Source organism: Sparus aurata, chromosome 12 (assembly GCF_900880675.1).
Source record: "Sparus aurata chromosome 12, fSpaAur1.1, whole genome shotgun sequence".
Taxonomy (NCBI): Eukaryota; Metazoa; Chordata; class Actinopteri; order Spariformes; family Sparidae; genus Sparus; species Sparus aurata.
The window spans coordinates 27,929,691-27,949,637 of NC_044198.1; the positions used below are offsets into that span (position 1 = coordinate 27,929,691).

At 42.1% G+C, this 19,947-nt stretch overlaps 1 protein-coding gene across 2 annotated transcripts in view; it reads right to left on the reverse strand.

The window, feature by feature from the left end:
- Window positions 1-1,457: 1,457 nt before the first annotated feature.
- ap3b1a (adaptor related protein complex 3 subunit beta 1a) overlaps window positions 1,458-19,947 on the reverse strand; it is a 62,592-nt gene continuing 44,102 nt past the window's right edge. For both annotated transcript variants that reach the window (XM_030436126.1, XM_030436124.1), the window contains exons 24-27: window positions 17,341-17,425; window positions 16,456-16,553; window positions 13,110-13,248; window positions 1,458-3,182 (exon numbers count right to left, since the gene is read on the reverse strand). In XM_030436126.1, coding sequence (XP_030291986.1) covers window positions 3,029-3,182; window positions 13,110-13,248; window positions 16,456-16,553; window positions 17,341-17,425 — 476 coding nt within the window. In that variant the 3' untranslated portion in view covers window positions 1,458-3,028. The remainder of the gene's footprint in view (window positions 3,183-13,109; window positions 13,249-16,455; window positions 16,554-17,340; window positions 17,426-19,947) is intronic.

A 19,947-nucleotide genomic window follows, 5' to 3' on the forward strand; every position in this document is an offset into this window, starting at 1 on the left:
ATAAACTCAGAATGATCTGAATCTGCAGGAACTAACCCACTAAATGTATTAAATAAATGTTGTGGTGAGGAAGAATACAGAAGCTGAGACTTGAGCAAACTGTACTTTGAACAACCGGTGATGAAACACACCAAAGATTTTCATTTTGAATATCGGTCTCAAATATTGTTTTTCTCCTTCTCGTCTTCTTGATCTCTAATAATCCGAATCAGTCATTAAAAAGTCTTATCGGTCGCCCACTCGTACATACGACTTAAGTCTCGAGTATTCAGTCTGACAGAAGATGTTGATGCAAAGTTTGATGAAATTCCCTCGAGTTGTTTCTGAGGTTTCATGTTCACCAGAGAGGGAAGGACGTAAGATGAGTTTTCTCTCAGATTCAGAGTGAATCTTCACTTCAGCAGCTCGTACAGACTACAGAGTGTTTCTCCTCTCTATGTTCTGGAGGTTTTCACAGATATATGCATCATCCACAGTCTGAGTTACAGAACATTTTATTCTAATAAACATGGAGGAATTTTCTTTTTGTTTAAACGGCTGTTGACTTTATTCTGTGATTAAACACAGATCTCCAGAACTGGCTCTGCAAAAACATTTATGACGTCAACGACACGAAACAAACGTTTGAACCTGTTTTATTTAAAGTTCATTCTTTACTAAATAATCTGATTACTTAAACTAAAATATTAAAAACTTGAGGTTTTGGGTCATTTTGTTTCCACAACATGTTTTCTTTCAAAGAAAATATCCAAAAAACATCTTCAGGACTTTGTTTCAGTTCAGATTTCAGTTCTGGACGTTTCTGCAAATCAGTAGTTTAATGTAGAATAAATCCTAAATATCAGAAAACACAAAACATAAATGTCTTAATGTGAGTGACAGACTGGGGAAGTTTCATGTTGGTATCCATCAGATAGACTGATTAATAAGTCGCTTCATCTTATCATCGTGTAAGATGATATTTTATAAAGAAATTCAACAGATTTTGAGTTTTTGCTGTTTAACTCCAAAAGAAAAAAGACTTTAATAGACATTTCTGTTCCGACCGTCACTGATTTGTCAAACAGGCTAAAAACATTAAATTAAAACTCAAGTTTTGAGTGTGCTTGTTTCATTAAGTGAAGTGGAAGTTGCGTCTGTTAAAAACTCGTCCTTCTGGAGTTTATTTTGGAATGAATGTTTTGAAGCTTCTCTGCTCGCTAACAACAGAGTCGACGCTGTTTGATGGAAGCACGGCGGAGAAGACGAGGAGGAACATATGTGAGCAGGTGGAGTGACAGATTCATCACAATCATGATGTCATGAGTACATGGTGAGCGCCTCCGCCTGCCAATTAGCAGCGCTCATCATTAACGATTCTGTGTTTGAGCCACGTTCAGCCGAGTGACCATCAATCACCGCAGTCAGCCTCACAGCGAGTTATTATTAGAACACAGAAATAAGAAAAAAGAACAGAGTTTGTTTTTAATAAATTCACTTTTTATTGTTCAGCAAAAGCGGTACAGATAAAAAGACCTCGTTGGTTTGAGTCTAAGGTTTGGTTTGTTTTCTAAATGACATTATTTTCATGTAGAAGGCACTTTAATGAACGAGAGAGGCTGGAATGTAAAACTCGTCAGGCAGAGAAGAGTTACGTGTCGAAACAGCGTCCAGAGGTTTAGAATGTGACGACAGCGAGTCTGAACGTCGGATGTCCATGAAACAGTCAAAAATCAAAGGTTTTGTTTTTTTTCAAACACCAGAAAACCAGCTGATTTCACATTTAAAGGAACAGTTCACACTAAAGATACACACCTTTCCTCTCACCTGTAGTGTTTTCTTTATTTGTATCCATGTTGGATGTTTTGGCAGCAGAAATTCTGACCCGGTCACTGGAGACGATCCAGAGACGCTGTGAGCAGCTTCATGTTGGAACTATTTTCTTTCTGTGTCATTGCGCAGGACGTTAATATCTCAGTATCACCACTGAGCTCAGGATTTGATTTGATTCAGTTTGATATATTTCAGTTAAAACACCAACATTGATGTTTATGATCATAACTGACTAAAAATGGTTTTGGTGATTTGCTGCCTTTGGAGAAATTAAAAGCATTTTGTTGTGATTTAAGAATCTAATTACCAAAAATGTAGCATTGAAAGAAAAACAATCAAATGACAGATGTTTATTTAAACAAAGGAAAATAAGAGAACATTTAAACGTCTGAGTGATGATTTCTGAGTGTGCGAGGACAGAAGTGTGTGTGTGACACGTTAAATCAGTTTGGCCTTCTGAGGTTTAAATGCAAAATGGAAAATAAACATAATATTTGATGCTTGGAGGGTGTTGGACCCTCACACACATCAATGGAAAAGGTCTACGCTAAGAGATCGATCTCTGGATTTTATTGGATCATTCAAATGAAGATAGATTTTTTAAAGGCGGTCTTTTAGTGGCATCCTCGCCTGCTGAGCTGCTACATCAGCTAGCTTAGTTAGCTGCTTCTGATGATACAGAAAGAAAATAGTTCCCACATGAAACGTCTGTAGAGTATCTATAATGATGACATGTTTCCTGATCCACAAGCAAAGCGTCTTCTCCCTCCATGATACTGGAGAGAAGACAGACGTCTCTAAAGATCTCCAAACATCTGAGACTGAATATATAACAACATGTATTCATGATTTCAGGGTGGACTGTCCCTTTAAGTGACACATTATCATTTGTATAATCACTTCAGTGTTGCCTTCTGTGAGTTTTAAAAGGAGATCATGACTTAATTCAAGACTTCATGAAGTTATTTCTGTGGTTCAGGATCGAAAAAAGACAAACGATTAAAAATAAAAGTGTCAAGAGTGTCGTTCCAGTTCTTCAGTTTCTGTGTTTTGGATAAAAGTGCCACGTGTTTTTAAGTACCGCCTGACTCGCCCGAAACCACAGAAGTAAAATACATGAAGTCTTTCATTAGGTGTTGTTCCCCTTTACCTTCACTACAGGGAGAAGGGAGGAGGAGGAGGAGGAGGAGGAGGAGGAGGAGGAGGAGGAGGGAGTCTACGCCTGAGCGAGGGCTTGTTTGAGGTCTCGGAGCAACATGGACGCCATGACGCTCTTCTCTGTGTTGATGGTGAGCAGGGCGGCGCAGGACTCCTTCTGCTCCAGAGACACCAGAACCACGGCGCCGCTGCTGACGGTCCGCCCGGCAAACCTGCAGGTGAGTCAGAGGACACGAGTCACTTTCACAACACGCACAAGACGGACTGAAGCTGAGCTGCAGGAGGAGAAGAGGAGGAGCTCCAGGAGGAGAAGAGGAGGAGCTCCAGGAGGAGAAGAGGAGGAGCTCCAGGTCGTCACAGATCCAGCAGTTACCTGAGGACGACACCTGGGTGACATGTGACTGACGTTTACCTGAGAACTGTTAGATTAGTGGGTTTAACAATAACAACCGTGTTAGAAGCATTCACTCAATAAAGTCCATAAACTAGATCTCCATGTACGGATGATTCGTGTCAGCGTCCCGTTACTATGACAACGCTGGTTCTGGTGAAGTGAGAGGCATTCTGGGAGTGAGGAGTAAGATAACACAACCAGCTGACAGGATGTTCTCTGGGTTATTCAGAGGAGCACGAGACAAAGCAGCTCATTTCCTCAAGTTATATTTATTATAATTTTTTCTTTAATGTGATTTCTCTGCTGACGTCTAAAAAACCTCGACAAATAAAACTAAATCCGTCTGCTCGGTTTAATACGACAAAGAGAAAAGAGACAACATGTTGTTTTATTAATGTTGATGAAGTGATGCTGAATGTTTCCATCCCTCAAACACCTTTCATATGATTTTTAAAAAAATATCTGCAAAAACAAAATTTCATAGAAGTATTTAAGTCATTTCTTTAACAATTGATCATCGATTAATCATCAATAACATGAAATATGTTGAACATTTTCCTTTAGAAATCTGTAATCAAATTAAAATCAGAGTCAGGATTTAAAATAACAGATATAAAAACACAAATTGACCTGAATAATAAACCAGACAACACAAATAATGACTTCATGTTATTGTTCAAATACTGAGGCGACAAAATGACTAAATATCAGTTTGTATAAAACGTTATATTACTTTTATTTTAATTAAATAAGTTTTCTCACACCAATATTTAGTTTTGTTATATTTTAAAAACAAATCTGTTTTTATCAATCAAGACATTTTTAACTGGTTAAATAAACGGTGAATAATCTCTAACATCAGAACTCTGCAGGTCGACTGTCACACTGATGTGTGTTTCACATTTCTCTGCAGGATCAGACTCAATGTTCTGGTGCTGAAGTGGTCCAACAGTCTCAACCAGATAGAACTGAACTGCACGTACGTTCTCTCATCTACGTTACTGAATTTGATTTAGTACAACTACAAAAAAAATTCATAGTTTATATTGATATCGTGTGAAATTACAATAAAGTGATTTTTCAACAAAAAAAGTCTCCATGAGAACAATAATAATAATAAAATGTTACTAATAATAATATTTACTGTGATACGATGACGGTCGTCGTACAGTGAAAGTTTCAGACGGTTGGAAACATGAAAATCGTAGCCGTCTTTATTTCTATTACTACATTTATATTCTTGTAAACAGTAAAAAACAAACCATCACATCTTCAGAGCAGAAAGCTTCTTCTGGCTGACTTACACATTTATTTTTCTCATCTGATTCATCTTAAATGTATGTTTGATGCTTTTATACATCATTAATAAAAAGGGTGGCTTGAATTTACCCCAAATTAGCCGTTAATCTGAGATGTCGCAGATGTATAGATATTAAAGACGCCGGCTAAACAGTTAGTTTGATATAGTAGTAATATAAAATAATTCATGAAACAGTCACAGCAGGAACATGAGACAGCTCACATGATCATCTTCAACTCTACATAATCGCTAAAAGTTACATTACGGCTGAAAATTAAAACAGAAATAAACTAAAGTTTACTGATTTCCAGGATGTGAAACAAAGGACAGATTTCTGTCTGGAGCTGACTGTCGTCGTCGTCATGATGTCACAGTGATTTTTGTCGTTATAAAAAGTGAAATCTGTTTTCATTTTGAATTTGATCACCGTGCTTCATCTCTCAGACTTTCCCACTCAGAGAAAGTGTAAATGAGTTCGTCCCATCGCTGAACAAACGTCTCCTCCGTCTCTTCAGTAAAAGATAAATCACGTTAAACTTCCGGACGGGAAGTCAAACAGTTGAACAGATAAATATCAAACAGAAAAAGAGATAAATGTGTCGCCTAAACACACAGCCACACACTTAACTCGCATTTCTCCCTCAAACTCATAAATCACCACGTTAGGAAAGCCTCCAACACCTTGTAATGACTCTGAAGTGTGAGACAAAGCAGGAAAGTGATGTGACAGGAAATACAGCGAGCGGATCAACAGACAGTCTATTATCCCGCTGACTAAAGAGCTATTAGGGCGGAGACACGCCCTTCAGCCTGGTTTTATGGACTGTGGGTGTCTATGATGGGAGCCTCTGGACGACCCGTCCCACCCGCTCCCTCCGGGCCATCGGGAGAATTCTCCGTCCCACGTTTCCATGGATACGGTCCCTGCAGACCGGGGCCCAACCCGGGCACACATGGTCCCCATTGAGAGCGCTAACAAGAGGCAGACAGGGGCTCTGACCCGGTGTGACCCTTTTTGAGGGGCGACAGAGGACCTCTGCAGCTCGGAGCCTCACGTGGCTAACTCCCAGCCATCTGCCTCCATTTAGCACTACATCCCCGCAACAAAGACCCCCCGTGGCAGCCCGCTTAGGCCTGACAAACAGCCCACAAAGAGCCCCACTTAGGCCTGACTAAAGCCTGTGAAGAGCCCCCGCAGGACGGCCTCTGGACGGGCGACGGCGTGCTGCGTGGCAGCAGCGACTAGCACGTCCACCAATTAGCACGCACACGTTAAAGACGGGGAGGGAGGACGGGGGACGCCGGGGGGACGTGCGCTCACAATGAAACAGCGCTGGCTCGAAAACACAGTGTGTGTCTGGCCGCGTCTCTGGGGAGCTGCTAAATTACCATCAACAGAGGAGAGGGAGTTTATCAGGGAGCTCTCAGGGAGGAGAGAGAGAGTCCTCCTCAGGCTTAATTAAAATATTAGCCACTTCAGCAGGAAACACAAGCCATTCAACAAGAGGACTCGTTTCTCTCAAAAATACCAACCCCTCCACTCCGAGACGCTTCTTTAAATTATTCAGAGGTTGAATATCAATCCAGAGTTCAGGATGTTTCAACCTGCACACAACACAAGCTGGAGAGGCTCGTCTCATCTTCAGTTTTGTGTCCTTTAGTTGGATTTAACACATTATTTTTGGTAATTTTCTGCACATGAAGCTGTTTGTGTTGAGACAGACTGACGCATTTCTGTTTTATTGTGTGACGTGTTGAAACTTTACATTTTCTTCAGGCTGAATTCTCAGTTTTACACTGTGACAACACTGCACTGAAGTCTGGTCAGGTTTGAGTATAAAACATCATGTTATGTATTGAAGTATCTGGTTCTGTCTCCACGAACGCGGCTGTAAAATGTAAAATAAATATTCAGTGATTTCATGTTCACAGACGTCTCACAGTGTCTCTCACTGTGGACATGAAGAGCAGCTGATCTCTACGTCTCAACCACGAGATCATTTATGATAAATAAATGTTTAATTTTGTAATTTAACTTGAAATATTTATGATTAAATATTTACATTTACAACTCCATAAGAAGTGATGAAACCAGAGGAGTTAACTTCAGTTATTTTAAATCTATCCAGCCTGTTTTTATTCAGTGTTGTGTTAAAGTTTACAGGAAACAACTCTCATATTATCTGACTGTGAACCGACACAGCAGAACGCATCTTATATCACATTAAAGACGGAGAAGTGTAACTGTGAGCGTTTACACAATGTGTGTATGGATCATTCATTTCATCAGCTGATTTTTTTCTGTCCAAACAAACTAAATGAATAAACTCTTAAATAAACAAACGGACCTGCAAGCACAACACAGTTTATACTGTTTGTGGCGGACCCTGCCACTGTTCCAGCTCCAGAAAAAAATACATATTTTCTGACTTTGCATTATTACGTCATTAATATTGTAAATAAACTCTCTCAAACTACAGAGTGCTGCTTTGACTTTGGTTTTGTTTTGTATTGTTGGAATATCGACGCAGTACGAAGACTCACATTTTATTCTGGCGTCTGAGCTCGTTAGAATAATAATAATAATATTACCGTCATACTGTGTAAGAAAAAAACAACAAAATCAAAATCAAAATAATTTTCCTGACTAATTTTCTCTGATTCCGTCATAAAACCAGGAGAAGGCGGCGGTCCCGTCTCAGCAGCCTGAGGTGTCTGTGTGCTCCCTGTGGCTTTGCTAATGGATTTAGGATATAAATCTATCATTTACTCAGCCAGTTAACACCACCCTGAGGCTGCTTTCACTCCGTCTCAGGAGACGCTGCTGCGGGCCTTTGTTCATGTGTGGTAATAAGAGCCAGTGAAAGAAACAAGAGCGTGTTGTGATTGTGTTTGATTTCGGAGCGTTTTCGCTTTGAATATTCTCACTCGGCACGTTGAGGTGCACGGACCCGCTCCACATCACATCAGACCCAACACAACATCAGTGCATCTTTAGCTACTAGAAGGGAAAGATTAAGGACAAGCGGGCCTTAAACGGGTCATTGGTATTCTCCTGCACTCTTCACACACCGGGCTAAACACTGGATTAATTGCAGTGTATGGAAAGAAAAGCAAAGCATAACCCCTGGACTTAGAGCAGGCGGATTGGCATCGATCGTCGGGGCTGCGGCTAAGCATCGCTCTCCAATTATCTGTGATTCTCCTCAGTGCAGAGAGCCTGTGTGTGCCATCTGCCTCCCCTCCACCTCCACCTCCACCTCCACCCTGCCACTGCAAACACAAAATGGGCTTCACCTTTACATTCGCCCTCATGCAGAGAGGACAGAGGATCCTGCAACAGAGAACGCAGGACTTAACCCACAGCGAGTACACCGGGCCCCCGAATCTTAAATAAACATCTGACAGAACCGAGTCGCTCCGGCGCTCAACGTGACGTTTACAAGTAAAATCAGAAAGACCAAACGTGCGGCGGCTGCTACTGTTTCCAGGCCATGTGGACAAGTGGACGAGTGTCCTTCAACTGAGTGGTCAGTGAGGCCAGAACACATGCGAGCAGACTCAGACCAGGCAGATGGCCAGAACTATTAGCCCCAATTAGAACCAGGACCCCTCCACACATCTCCAGAGCTCGGCCATACGGACAGACCGCAGGGCAGGAGACGACACGCGACTACCGAGGCTGGAGGAGAATTTAACTCAACGAGGACTCGAGGATCCTGCAGCTGGTGAAACATTAAATACGCCTGCAGCACAACTCGTACCACAACTGTTACACCGCGCTCCTCTGAAGATGGATCATAACCAGAGAGTCGACGTCTAATTAGCCGGGTTATAAATGACAGCCAATTAAAATCCAAATAGGAACAAGAACTCACTGAAGAAAGGAGAATTCAGTGTTTAGAGGAACATGATCTAATTATATCAGAGTGTAAAGTAAAGAGAAAGCATAGCTTATAAATCAAAGGCTTCAGTTTTTTTCTCTTTTGAAAATTAGGCTCTAACCGGAGGGATTGGCACTGCATGCACAATTCGATCAAATTTGCTTTCAAACGGACTGAAAAATAGAGCACATTTATTCTATTCCGCCTGTTTAGACATAAACAAGAACAGCGTTTTCTACATTTGCTTTCCTGCTTGATTTATTGCCATCCTCCTTTCCAGCAATCAATTTCTGTGTTTCAGTGGCGCCCCTCCACCTCCTCCACCTCCTCCACCTCCTCCACCCGCAGCCGGGCCTGACGCCTGTTTGTGAAAAGCAGTGCTGCACCCTGCTGATGACCGAGGGGAGTGCAGCCGGCTGCTTTGTTAAACTGAACCTGCGTTATCTCCCCTCGTTCTCAGGCTTCGTATCAAAAACCAAAACCATCCCTCCCTCCGACAGCAGAGCCTCCGTGAGATCGCAGCCGGATCAGAGGAGCTTTTCTCTGGGGAGATCAGAGGAGAAGGAGGCGGCTCGTGGATGGAGGTCACCTCACATCACGTTTAATACCAAGTGACCTCCACAATAAGCTCTCAGTGGGTGCATCCGATCAGATCGATCTCTCTGCTCTGCGTGGGCGCTATTCAGTAGTATGCAGAGCAGGAATACACACAAAAACACCAGGATTATAATCACTACAATGATCCTTTAATTGACAGTAAAGAGGCCAAACAGTCTCTGACTTCTGCTCCTCTAATAAACTGCAAAACCCCAAATCTTATATTTTGACATTATAGTCAAAATATCTCATTACACTTTATATAAGACACATTCTTCTAACAGGTTTCAGTGAGATACAGGAAACATCAAATATGATCTACAGAAATCTTTGTCACTTGCAGATGTTTTTTACTCATTACAATAAAAAAAAAACACCTTGCTATATTTTGTTGGTATATTTTTTAGTGTAATAAATTCTATATTTTTGAGATCCTCTAAATTATTCTGCAGACATTTGGAGGCATCATCTTTGACTCTTGGAACCTGATTTATGAAATTCATCGTAAAAATGTCAATAACAGAAATAATTTCTAGTTATTATAGTTGTAATTATTACATCGCTCTTGTTCTCCAGACATGAGCAGTGAATAAAGACGTACAGTATGACGAATGTTTAATTGTTTTAAATTGGACGTCAAATGGACATTGAAGCCGTTTCCAAACAAAACAAAAAACCTGAAGGATAAAAAGGGCTGCAGCTAAATATTATATAACCTGCTGATTGTTCGATGGTAAACAGTGTCCAACATATTGTTCACTTCAATTAACTGCAACAGAAAATAAAGGAAGAGGAAGATTTTCACACTGAGGATCTGAAACCAGGGATTTGTTTTTGCTTTTAAAATGACTCAAATAATTAATTAAATAATTATCAAATCAGTGCAAATAACTTTGAGTCAATCAACTGATAACAACACAATAACTGAATCAGTTAAAGCTTCTACGTGCTTTTATTTTGTGTTGACTCTGGCGCCCCCTGTGGAGGAAAGCGGTACTACAACACCGCCTCATCTTACAAAGAGACAACTTGTTTTTAAGACTCATTCTATCTTTTTAAACACGGCTGTTGGCAGGATGACAGGCAGTGAGGTGAAGTGTTTATAAGTGGTTAACTGTAACACGACGGTGTAACAAAGTAAAATTTGTTTTCGTGCAGTAACAACAAACTACAGCGCAGCTTCTCTCCTTGTTCAACCTCAACACTCATACAACAGTGTAAAAACCGTATTTTGTCTTCTTCAGTCACACAGATATCATAATGAATTTGATTGTTGATCGTTGAATGATTGTCTTAATTATCACAGACTTGCCGCATTGTGCTGTCTTATATCAACATATCGTGAATTTCTGGTTCCACCTCGAGCAGAGAGAACGGTGGTTTTGAAGCGTCCTGTGAGAGGAAACACGTTTAAACGGGGGAACAGACTTTGACACGACACCGGAGCGTCTCCATCCAGTGAGCGCGTCCGTCTGTCCGTTCTCTCAGTTTCTATCACTCTCCCTGTTCACCTTCTTCGCCTCCTCCATCCATTCCCCTGTTACCTGGGGACGGTGACGTGAGGAGAACGAGGCCTCTTCCTGTTTGGTTGCACAACAGCAGATGTGCTTTTTTTGTTTTTACAGCCGTTACACAGAGACATCAGTATTTACTTCAGAGTGATACGTCACAGATGTGTATTGCCTGTTTAAATGGCCTAAACACAGGAGCACCGGGTCCTGCTCTCTTTGAGGTGTTTCCTCAGAAACACACCTGTCACACCTGCTTGTTTTCTGTTCGAGGAGACAAGGACGGAGGATTCTGTCAGCGAGGAACCTCATCATCTCTTATAAATGGCCCTCCGAAGGACAGCGTGCTCATCATGAGGACACCAGCGGACAATATGGAGGAGGGTGTCTTCATTATTATACGACCACGGGCCAACATTGGGAGACTGTCATCCTGTTTAGCCGGAGCGAGATTGATAGCACGGCGTCATTTGAGTGATTGGTTATTCTGAATGAAGTATGAGCTTATTGGACGCAGAGCTAACATTGATTTCCACTCACTCCTTCTACTCTCGGTGCCCTTGTGCTACCGTCTCACCGTCCCTCACTTATCCACCGTCTCCTACATTTTCCCTCCGTCCACGTTCACAAAAAAAATGATCACCTGAGACGAAGAGACGCAGGAGGACGTCTGCAGAGCGAGGTAACAAAAGACGGGCAGAGACGAGGAGGAGGAGGAGGAGGAGGAGGAGGAGGACGGAGCATGGCGCAGAGGGATGGAGTGAAAGACAAAGAGGAAGTGAAGGAGAGACAGCGGCGTGGAAGGAGAGACAGATGGGGGTGCAGAGATGAAGTGAAAGAGAGACAGAGCAGGAAACAGAGGGAGAGAGGGAGGTGTAATTATCTATCAGGTGTTCGGGTGTGCGTGACAGAGGAGGAAGCTCATTAGCACACTCTGTGTACACCAATTACACAGCCAGGCTTCTCAGGGCATTCCCCAGGCACACACACACACACACACACGCACACACGCACACACGCACACACGCACACACGCACACACACACACGCACACGCACACGCACACACACACGCACACACACACACACACACACACACACACACACTTTAACTAATCTCCACCTAAAACACGACTGTAACAGGCACATTCATTTTGTCTCAGAATTTATATGAATGTGACTCTGAGAGATTTTAGAGATGTGATTATATTTCTGTGTCCTCGAGTAGATTCATAAAAACAAAGTTATAAAAGTATTGAAAAACCAGTTCATGAGTAAAAAGATAAAGATGTTGTTAAAATATTACTGAAAAGTCTGAAAGTATCTGATATCAAATATACGTAAGATTTAAAAGTACTTTCTGACAATAAATGGGTTTAAAGAAATATTCCCTGTAAAGTAAATTCTACATATTCTGTATTTACATGTGTAGAATATAAACTGTGTACTCTGTGTCGACTGATTATAAGAATCAGTGTTTTTCTTTTCGTTCTCCCACGAGAACTTGGGAGAAGAACGAGTCTCGGCTCAGAACAGAACACAGAATAAGTGACGGATCAAAGCACGATGTCGACTTTCTCAACAGCCTCGTTTAAAGGAGCATTACGTAGTTCTGGAGAAGAAACTCAGCTCAGCATTTTAATATTTACAATATTAAGGAGGTAATTACACAAGCTCAGAAACATGTATTTTTCCTCCAAAATGTTGTCAAGTGAAAGTTTAAAGAGGCACGAAAAAAGAAAATACGTTAATAAATACCTCAACATGATATTTAAGTAGAGTACCTGAGTAAATGTACTAAATAAAAGATTAACCTACTCAGAAATTTTACTACAATTTCTTGTTATTTATGTGGCAACATTAACACCGACGCCGCAGATACCAACATATCTAAAGAAGCAAACATCCAGCTGATTTATCAAACTAGTTTCTGATTTCAGATCCATTATTACGATCATATAAATAAAACATATTTATCCATGAGATCATCACAAACATATGAAGCTGCATGAACACTAACAAAGCTGTATCTCACTTAACAACATTAACCTTTAGATACATTCACAGAATCTATTCCCACCGCATAAACCTGATGAACGGTAAAAGTTAAATTATGCATCAAACATCTGAACATTTAAAACAAAAGGTCAGATTTAATCTGATTTATGTGGATTCTCACGTGAGAACAGAACAGCGTGTTTGAATCCTTGTGACCTTCTGATTTGTTGTGACCACACTCTCCTTTCTTTATTCTCGTGGTTGAACCTTCCAGCAGCTGATGAGAAACTGTTAACAGCTGTCTGTTAGTGTGAAACGCTCTGACGAGTCTCCCGGTCATGAAAACATGAAACACCTCCACAGTGACGATCACAGCTCGAGGGGAGACGACAGTCAGACCTTCATTATCTAAATAACATCAGGCTGGACATCAGGTATTAGTAAGCAGAGGTAATTCACCTGTGGACGTTGTTCTGGCTCGATGAAACCACCCCGACGTTGGCGACAGACAGGACCTGCTTGCCGATGGCCTGGCTGGATGTGTTTGCTGTTGCCATGGTGATGGTTGCCGAGGTCTCGTTCATGCCCAGGAGTTTACCTGAGAGGATGCAGAACGTGTTCATCCATCAGACCACGACCCAAAAAGAGGAAATTCTGTTTCTACTGCCTTGAACATTGGACCCATCTCAGAGCCGGCTCAACAGTTCATTCTCCGTCACCACATCACGATCCTTTAAATGATCACTCGGCCCTTGTTAGATTAGAGGAACACGATTCATCATTCTGCCATCTGATTTACCATGAAAACACACCACACATTCTGTATTCTCTCTTCAAAAGGTCTTCGTCCTAACAAATGCTGGTTTATGCTTATTTATTCCTATTTAAGTCAGTGATTGCAGATAATATGAGTGAAAAACAGTTTTTTAAATCTTTCGATGAGGCGTTAATAGATTATATCTGCGTCTGGACTCGCTGTCGGAGAGAAGAGAGAGAGTGATGTGTAATCGATATGTGATGAAGATCAGTGAAGTCCAACACTTCCTTTGGTCTGTTGTTGTTGCAGTCAGTGGCTTTAAGGACCTGTTAATAGATATTCTTACACGCTTTAATCCTCTTTGATTTGATAAACTGGCCTCTCATCTTTGTCTTGTTTTATGTTTTTGATTGTTTTGTTTGAAATTGTTCTTTAAGGTGTAATTTGTAAGAAATGTCCAGACATTGAAGGTAGCTCCAAAACTACAGGGGGCAGCATCGCCGCTAACTGCTGCTCATTAGATTCTCTGCTGCAGACGAAGAGCCCGTCCACACGGAAACTCTCTTTAGTGTAAACACATGTTGAAACCAGGTCTCAGGGTGGAAAAATCTGAAAACGCTGCCCTTGCGTTTTCGTGGAGACAGCGAATCAGCATACTTTCCGAAACGTTGACGGCATCGCCCCACCCCTCGACCTCTTGCTCCGACCCCTGAACCCCGTGACGTCTCACAACAACAACAACAACAACAACAACGGCGGACTGCATGCTTGTGCTCGTACTGCAGCAGATATTGAGACTATCAGGGTTACTAGGGCAAAAAATGCTGCTTGTTATGTTCAGTTTCTCCGTCTACTGTGTTTGTATACAGTGTGCAAGCTTTCTGCACATGCTCCATCTCTTCTTCTCCGTTTTTGGTGAATTTCAATCACTACCTAGAGGCCTGGAACATCAACTACAGCGTTTTCGGTCGTTTTCAGTCGATCCGTGTGGACGCAAATATTCTTGAAATGATGCCGAGGAAGACGGAGGAAAGAAAGATAGTTTTCGTACGTGTGGACGAGCCCTAAGTGGTGAACGTTTACATCTCACAGCTGATAAAACTACTTAGCATGCTAACTTCAGTAAACATCACTGTAACACTGAACAAGAGACGTCTTTGACAGAACATCAGAACTGTTGTTTCTTCACACTCTCTTCAAGTTCATTTTTTGAATCACATCTTACAAATTGTTCCTTTAAAGGCCGGCTTATGGACTTATTTAATGATACTACTTGTTTGTCTTTTGGTTTTATTTGTTTGTTCGTGTCTTCTGGCTCTTTGCCTGGCAGTCGTTGTAAATAAGAATTTGTTCTCAGTGTCTTTCCTGTTAAACTAAATAAAATAAACACTCTGCAGAAATGTTTGTACAGCCAAGAGCAAAATTATAATTCTACATGTAAAATGTCCTTTACCTCGCAGAGTATTTAAAGACCTGGTTTCAGGACCTGCTCAGCGTTAGACCAATAAGATAAAATAGATTTTGATGGTAACTAAACATTAAAAAAAGGATTCCTTCTTCAATAATGCAAACAGAGCTTTAAAAAGAGGCTCTTAACTGAAGGCAGAGGAGAGTTCATGTGCACTTAGTAATGAGCAACAGGTTCTAAAGACAGAATGGAGATAAATATGCTCAAGTTAGGCAGAAATAAAAGAGGTCTTAAAGGCAAACACAATGAAAACCTGTTGACTGAAAGAATTAATTAACTTCACTCAATGGATATAAAGCAGCAATTTGCCAGAGAGAGAAAAGGGTCCAGTAAAGCGAGTTGTTCGACTCTGTTCAATCCCGTTTTTTGTCTGAGTGCAGGTTGTATTCAGCAGAGCTCAGAACTCAGTGAATGAAGATTAATTAAGGCAGGAGCAGCATTTAGCGGGCACTTAAGAGCACACTGATGGCTCAGATATGAGCACGCTCTCGGCTCTCAGCGCTGCAGGTGTGTGCGGTTTGTATGTTTGTGTTGGAGACACCAGTAAGTGCTTCATAAGAGGCGGGAAGTGTGCCTTAATGACCGAGGTGAGGACGGGTTTGTTTATTCTATTTTATACTTGTATCGTGACTTTTTTCTCTGACAATTAAATCACCTTTAAAGAATTGTTCTCACACTCGACAAGTCCCGGAAAAAGAGATTTTAACAGCGGGTCATATTTGTTCTTCAGAGCTCCACTGTTGTCCAAAAACTATTTAAACATGTATTAACGAGCCGGGGTGACAGTTTTCTTCTGTACTCGATAGATTGATATTTTATTATTGCAGATTTTGGTGAATATTGACAATTGATAAGTGGATGAGGTAATGCACATCGACCAGAGACGGAGTGGACACGTTTCAGCTGTGAAATATCTACGTTTGTGGTTGTCATACAGACCAAACTGACATTTCTGCACTACATGTGATTCACATTTGATGGATATATTCTGATTTGAATGTCGGGGGGACGAGGATGTTCAGCGAGATGGCAGCCAAACCAGACATCGTTGTCTGTGACGAGATTTCAACATTTCTAAGTGTGAAAACATTTGATTTTTTCAGGAGACTTGAGGATATTTTCCAGCCGTGTTTGTGTCGACAGAAGCAGGTAGTTTAGGATGAAACATCACAGTTAGTTCTTTTTTTGCCTTAACCTCAAGCACAGCATAACAACACTTTAACATTTAAATTAAAGGATCTAGTCTCGCCAAAATATCTATTCATCGGTGCGTATCGATTCTGAATATATATATATTAAACACACATCTGTACCAGCAGTTAGCGTAGCTGCGACAGCATCAGTTCTATCAGAACAGGAGACTCGGTTGAAGTTGCAGTACTCGATGCTGAGAGACAGATGATCCGTCCAATCACATGCAGAGTGTTTTTTTAGTTGTTTTAAGACACAGCTCTTTTCCAAACTGTGTCCAGCGGTCCTGTCATGATAACAAACCATCCGGCACTTGGTCTTCAGTGTGTTTTCAGCTTATGTTTGCTTGTATATTATATTTCACAAACACTGATGTAGATCTACGTCACCTTGCTCCTTGCTGAAGTCCTCTTCTGTCATGGTGCTGGGCATCAGCAGCTCTCCTACAGCCGGCTGGATGGACACACTGAACTGGTCCTCCTTGGTGCTGAGGGAGAAAAACAACAATGAAGGACGACGACTTGTTTCTACGAGCTCTAACAAACACAGAACACACATGAAGCCCAGAGATCCCAAATAGATGTGGAAAGACGTTATTTACGTTATTTCACTGTAGCTGCTCAGACAGAAGCAGTTTTGTTGTGAAGCTCCAGAAATGTTTTGTGGATTACGAAACGTCACTTGACTTTCCATCAGCACGGAGGGAGGAGATGTGGAGTGGATTTATATTTTGGGGTGAACTGTTCCTTTAAGCAGGAATCTTTTAAATCACAACTTGTCACTGAATCTTTTCCGCTCTGTGATTTAAATTCATCTTGATGTGATTGAACATATGAGGACTTGTGTAGTGTGTTTTGTTTGCGTATTAAACGTTTCTCCTCTTATTGCCTTGCGGCTCACGCTCTGTGAATGGCATTTTGGGCCAGATTGATTCCCCCCATCCTGAACAGATTTTCTGATAAGGTTATTGATCGGCTGAGCGGCGGTGCCGATGGCATTCTGCAGGTTGATTTGGGCCGGGGCTGATTACTGGAGGAATAATTGTTATCCCAGTGAACCGGGATCAATCGTGGCTGATGTCTCACCTGGGAGCGCTGGCACAGAGCGGCTCGGAAGAGGAAAATTAACAAAGAACGGATGAGAGAGGCAAAAGGTAAGAGAAGAAGAAGAAGGAGACACTTGAGGGAGAAAAAAGGGAGGTGAAAGAGATGTACAGCTGAAGGTCTGAGAGAGAAAAACACGACTTGATATGAGTGGATGTCAGGTTGTCTCACCACAACTGGAAGTTGGCCGCTTGTGTCGAGTCGCTGAAGTCAATACCCATGGAAACCGTCACCGAGGCCTCTGGCTCCAGACGCTCTGAGAACGAGAGAGAGGGGAGGAGAGGAAGAGTGAGTGACAAGGGCACAGTGTGCAGTGTGGAGGAGGATGGAGCAAAGGGAGAGAGGAGGAAGAGATGGAGGAGGAGGAGGAGGAGGAGGAGGGCAGCAGCAGAGTGGAACAGACAGGCATCCACACCACTTGTGTTTTCTACTTCACAAAGCAAGGCCACCGTGTGTGAGAAATCTATCCTTCAATCTCACTACACACACCTCTAGCCTCGGGGAAAAAAAACACATGAAGGACTAGCATATTTCCACAACAGGCCTGTCAAAGAGAGCGTCAGCATCAAGAGACGGGCTGAGCGAGACAGACAGAGCGGAAGAGACGAGAGCGAGACGAGAGCTAAAGTACAGCCAAAAACTGCTGAAGAGAGAGTCTGGAAGAGGAGGTGGAGGGGAGGAGGGGAGGAGGAGGAGGACGGGGGAGGTTAAGGATGCGAAGAACATAGACAGACAGAAACATCCTCCACGCTCCCCCAGTCGGCCGGTGTTTCTCTCTCCGTGGAGCAGGGCTGTTGTTCTGTATAACTCTTTCCACAGACGGAGGAGACTCCAGAGGAAACCTCTGAAAACAGAGCCATCATGGACTCACTTACAATCCGCCTCCACAGCTCCTCCACCCGCCATTTTCTGCTTCTACCTTTCTATTTTTACCGTCTCTGTATCGTTCCCCTTAGGTCTCTGCATGAGATAAACTATTCAGAATTCTATCTGACAAGAAATTGCTTGACGGGATTCAACGAGGGCGTTAATTAAAGCTGCAAAGCAACCAGCATGTCGTCATGTATCTGCATGTCTGAGGAAATATCTCCAATCCTGATGGAAGTTTCTGTATCGATGCAGAATGTGTTGGTTGTTGAGTTTCTGGCCTCGGCTGGACAATGAAGTTGTAAAGTTCTGTTCACTCTCTGGTATTTAATTGCCGGAGAACACGAGGCTGCGTTACTTGTTTTGGAGATTTCTCAGAGGGAGGTGGAGATCAACAGTGAGTCTTTTGAAGGAGACAACTCAGGGTTGGACTTTATGAACTTGCTGCGATGCACAAACTGTTTGAGACGCGACACTGTGTCCACTTTAATGTCCATCAAATCTCATGTCTGTGACGTTTGTCGGTCTGAGAGCTGCTGAGTGTAAACGACATGTGATGCACTGCAGACAGATTCATGTTTTGTTTTTCTGATGGTTGTATTCTGACAGGGTTCTCACATAAGTTGGTGTTGAAAAATATGTGTTTGCCAGATCGCTCTGCCCCACCGATACTGATGATGACCAACGTGACAAAATAAAACCCATCCTGTGATACAGATCACATCAAACTCACAAACCTACTAGTTGTTATTAATTCATGAATTAATGAGAAACATGTTAACTGATTTAGGAACATGTTGGTGAACGTGAGCAGTGACCAAAATACGTTTCCACATTAAACTGATCCGACTTAAACAAACATTCATGTGGAGACGAGCACAATGCAAAGTAATGCTGCTTTTAGAGGCAACGTGCAATAATACTTAATAATACAATAATACACACGCTGTCATGTATTATAACTTACTGAACACACAACGCAGCTTTACATAAAGCTTTGTCTGTATTCATCCTCTGCAACTTCTCCAAACCAACTGCAGCCGGCAGCTCACAGAGTCCAGCCTCCATCGATCCAAATTACCCACTGTTTGGCTGCTCGAGTTCCTTCAATGCCCAATCAATCCGCTGCAATCGACAGTTTTAACGTGCTCCACCGCACACCACGTCTCTGTGTGAGTGTGTGTGTGAGTGTGTGTGTGTGTGCATGAACAGTCTTGAGGGAGCAGCGTTCTTATATTATACTGAGTGCAGCGATCATACAACAGTGTGACAAGAAATATGGAGATAGTGTCTGTTTGTTTGTCCTGATCGATACTAATGAACAGGGATTAGCTGCAGGAATATTGGCTGTTTCAGGCTGGAGGAATGAGACGGGGCTGAACGCAAAACAGGCTTAAAGGTTCCTGATAACACACCGATCATTTAATATCTGTCTGAGAAAACTATCTGAGTATAGGTAGAGCTAAAGACGCCATGATGACGGAGGAGGAGAGACGACAGGCTGGAGTCGTCACCCGACATGTGAGGACGGACAGCTAGATTAAAACTCATAAGCATTATAACATGAAGAGAACGGGATGAAACAGAAGGCTACATACTCTTTTTTTTGGTTTTTAATACTCTTAATCTGTATATCTGCATCAAACTTATGTTATATTTCTGCATTTAAATGTCTCAAGGTAACGGTGTGTTTCATTTCACTATAACTTCCAGGAGAGAGAGGAAGGAAGATTTTATTAACCTCGTCTGCAGACGTTTGTGCCCGAGTCACATCAGACAGATTTACCAGTAATGTTGGATGTTTTAATGGTGTCACCAACAGCCAGATCACTTTACCGCACACTAGCCGCGAGCTAACGTTAGCGTGCAACAGCACACACTGAGGGAATCCAAGTCAGCCTCTGAGTGAAG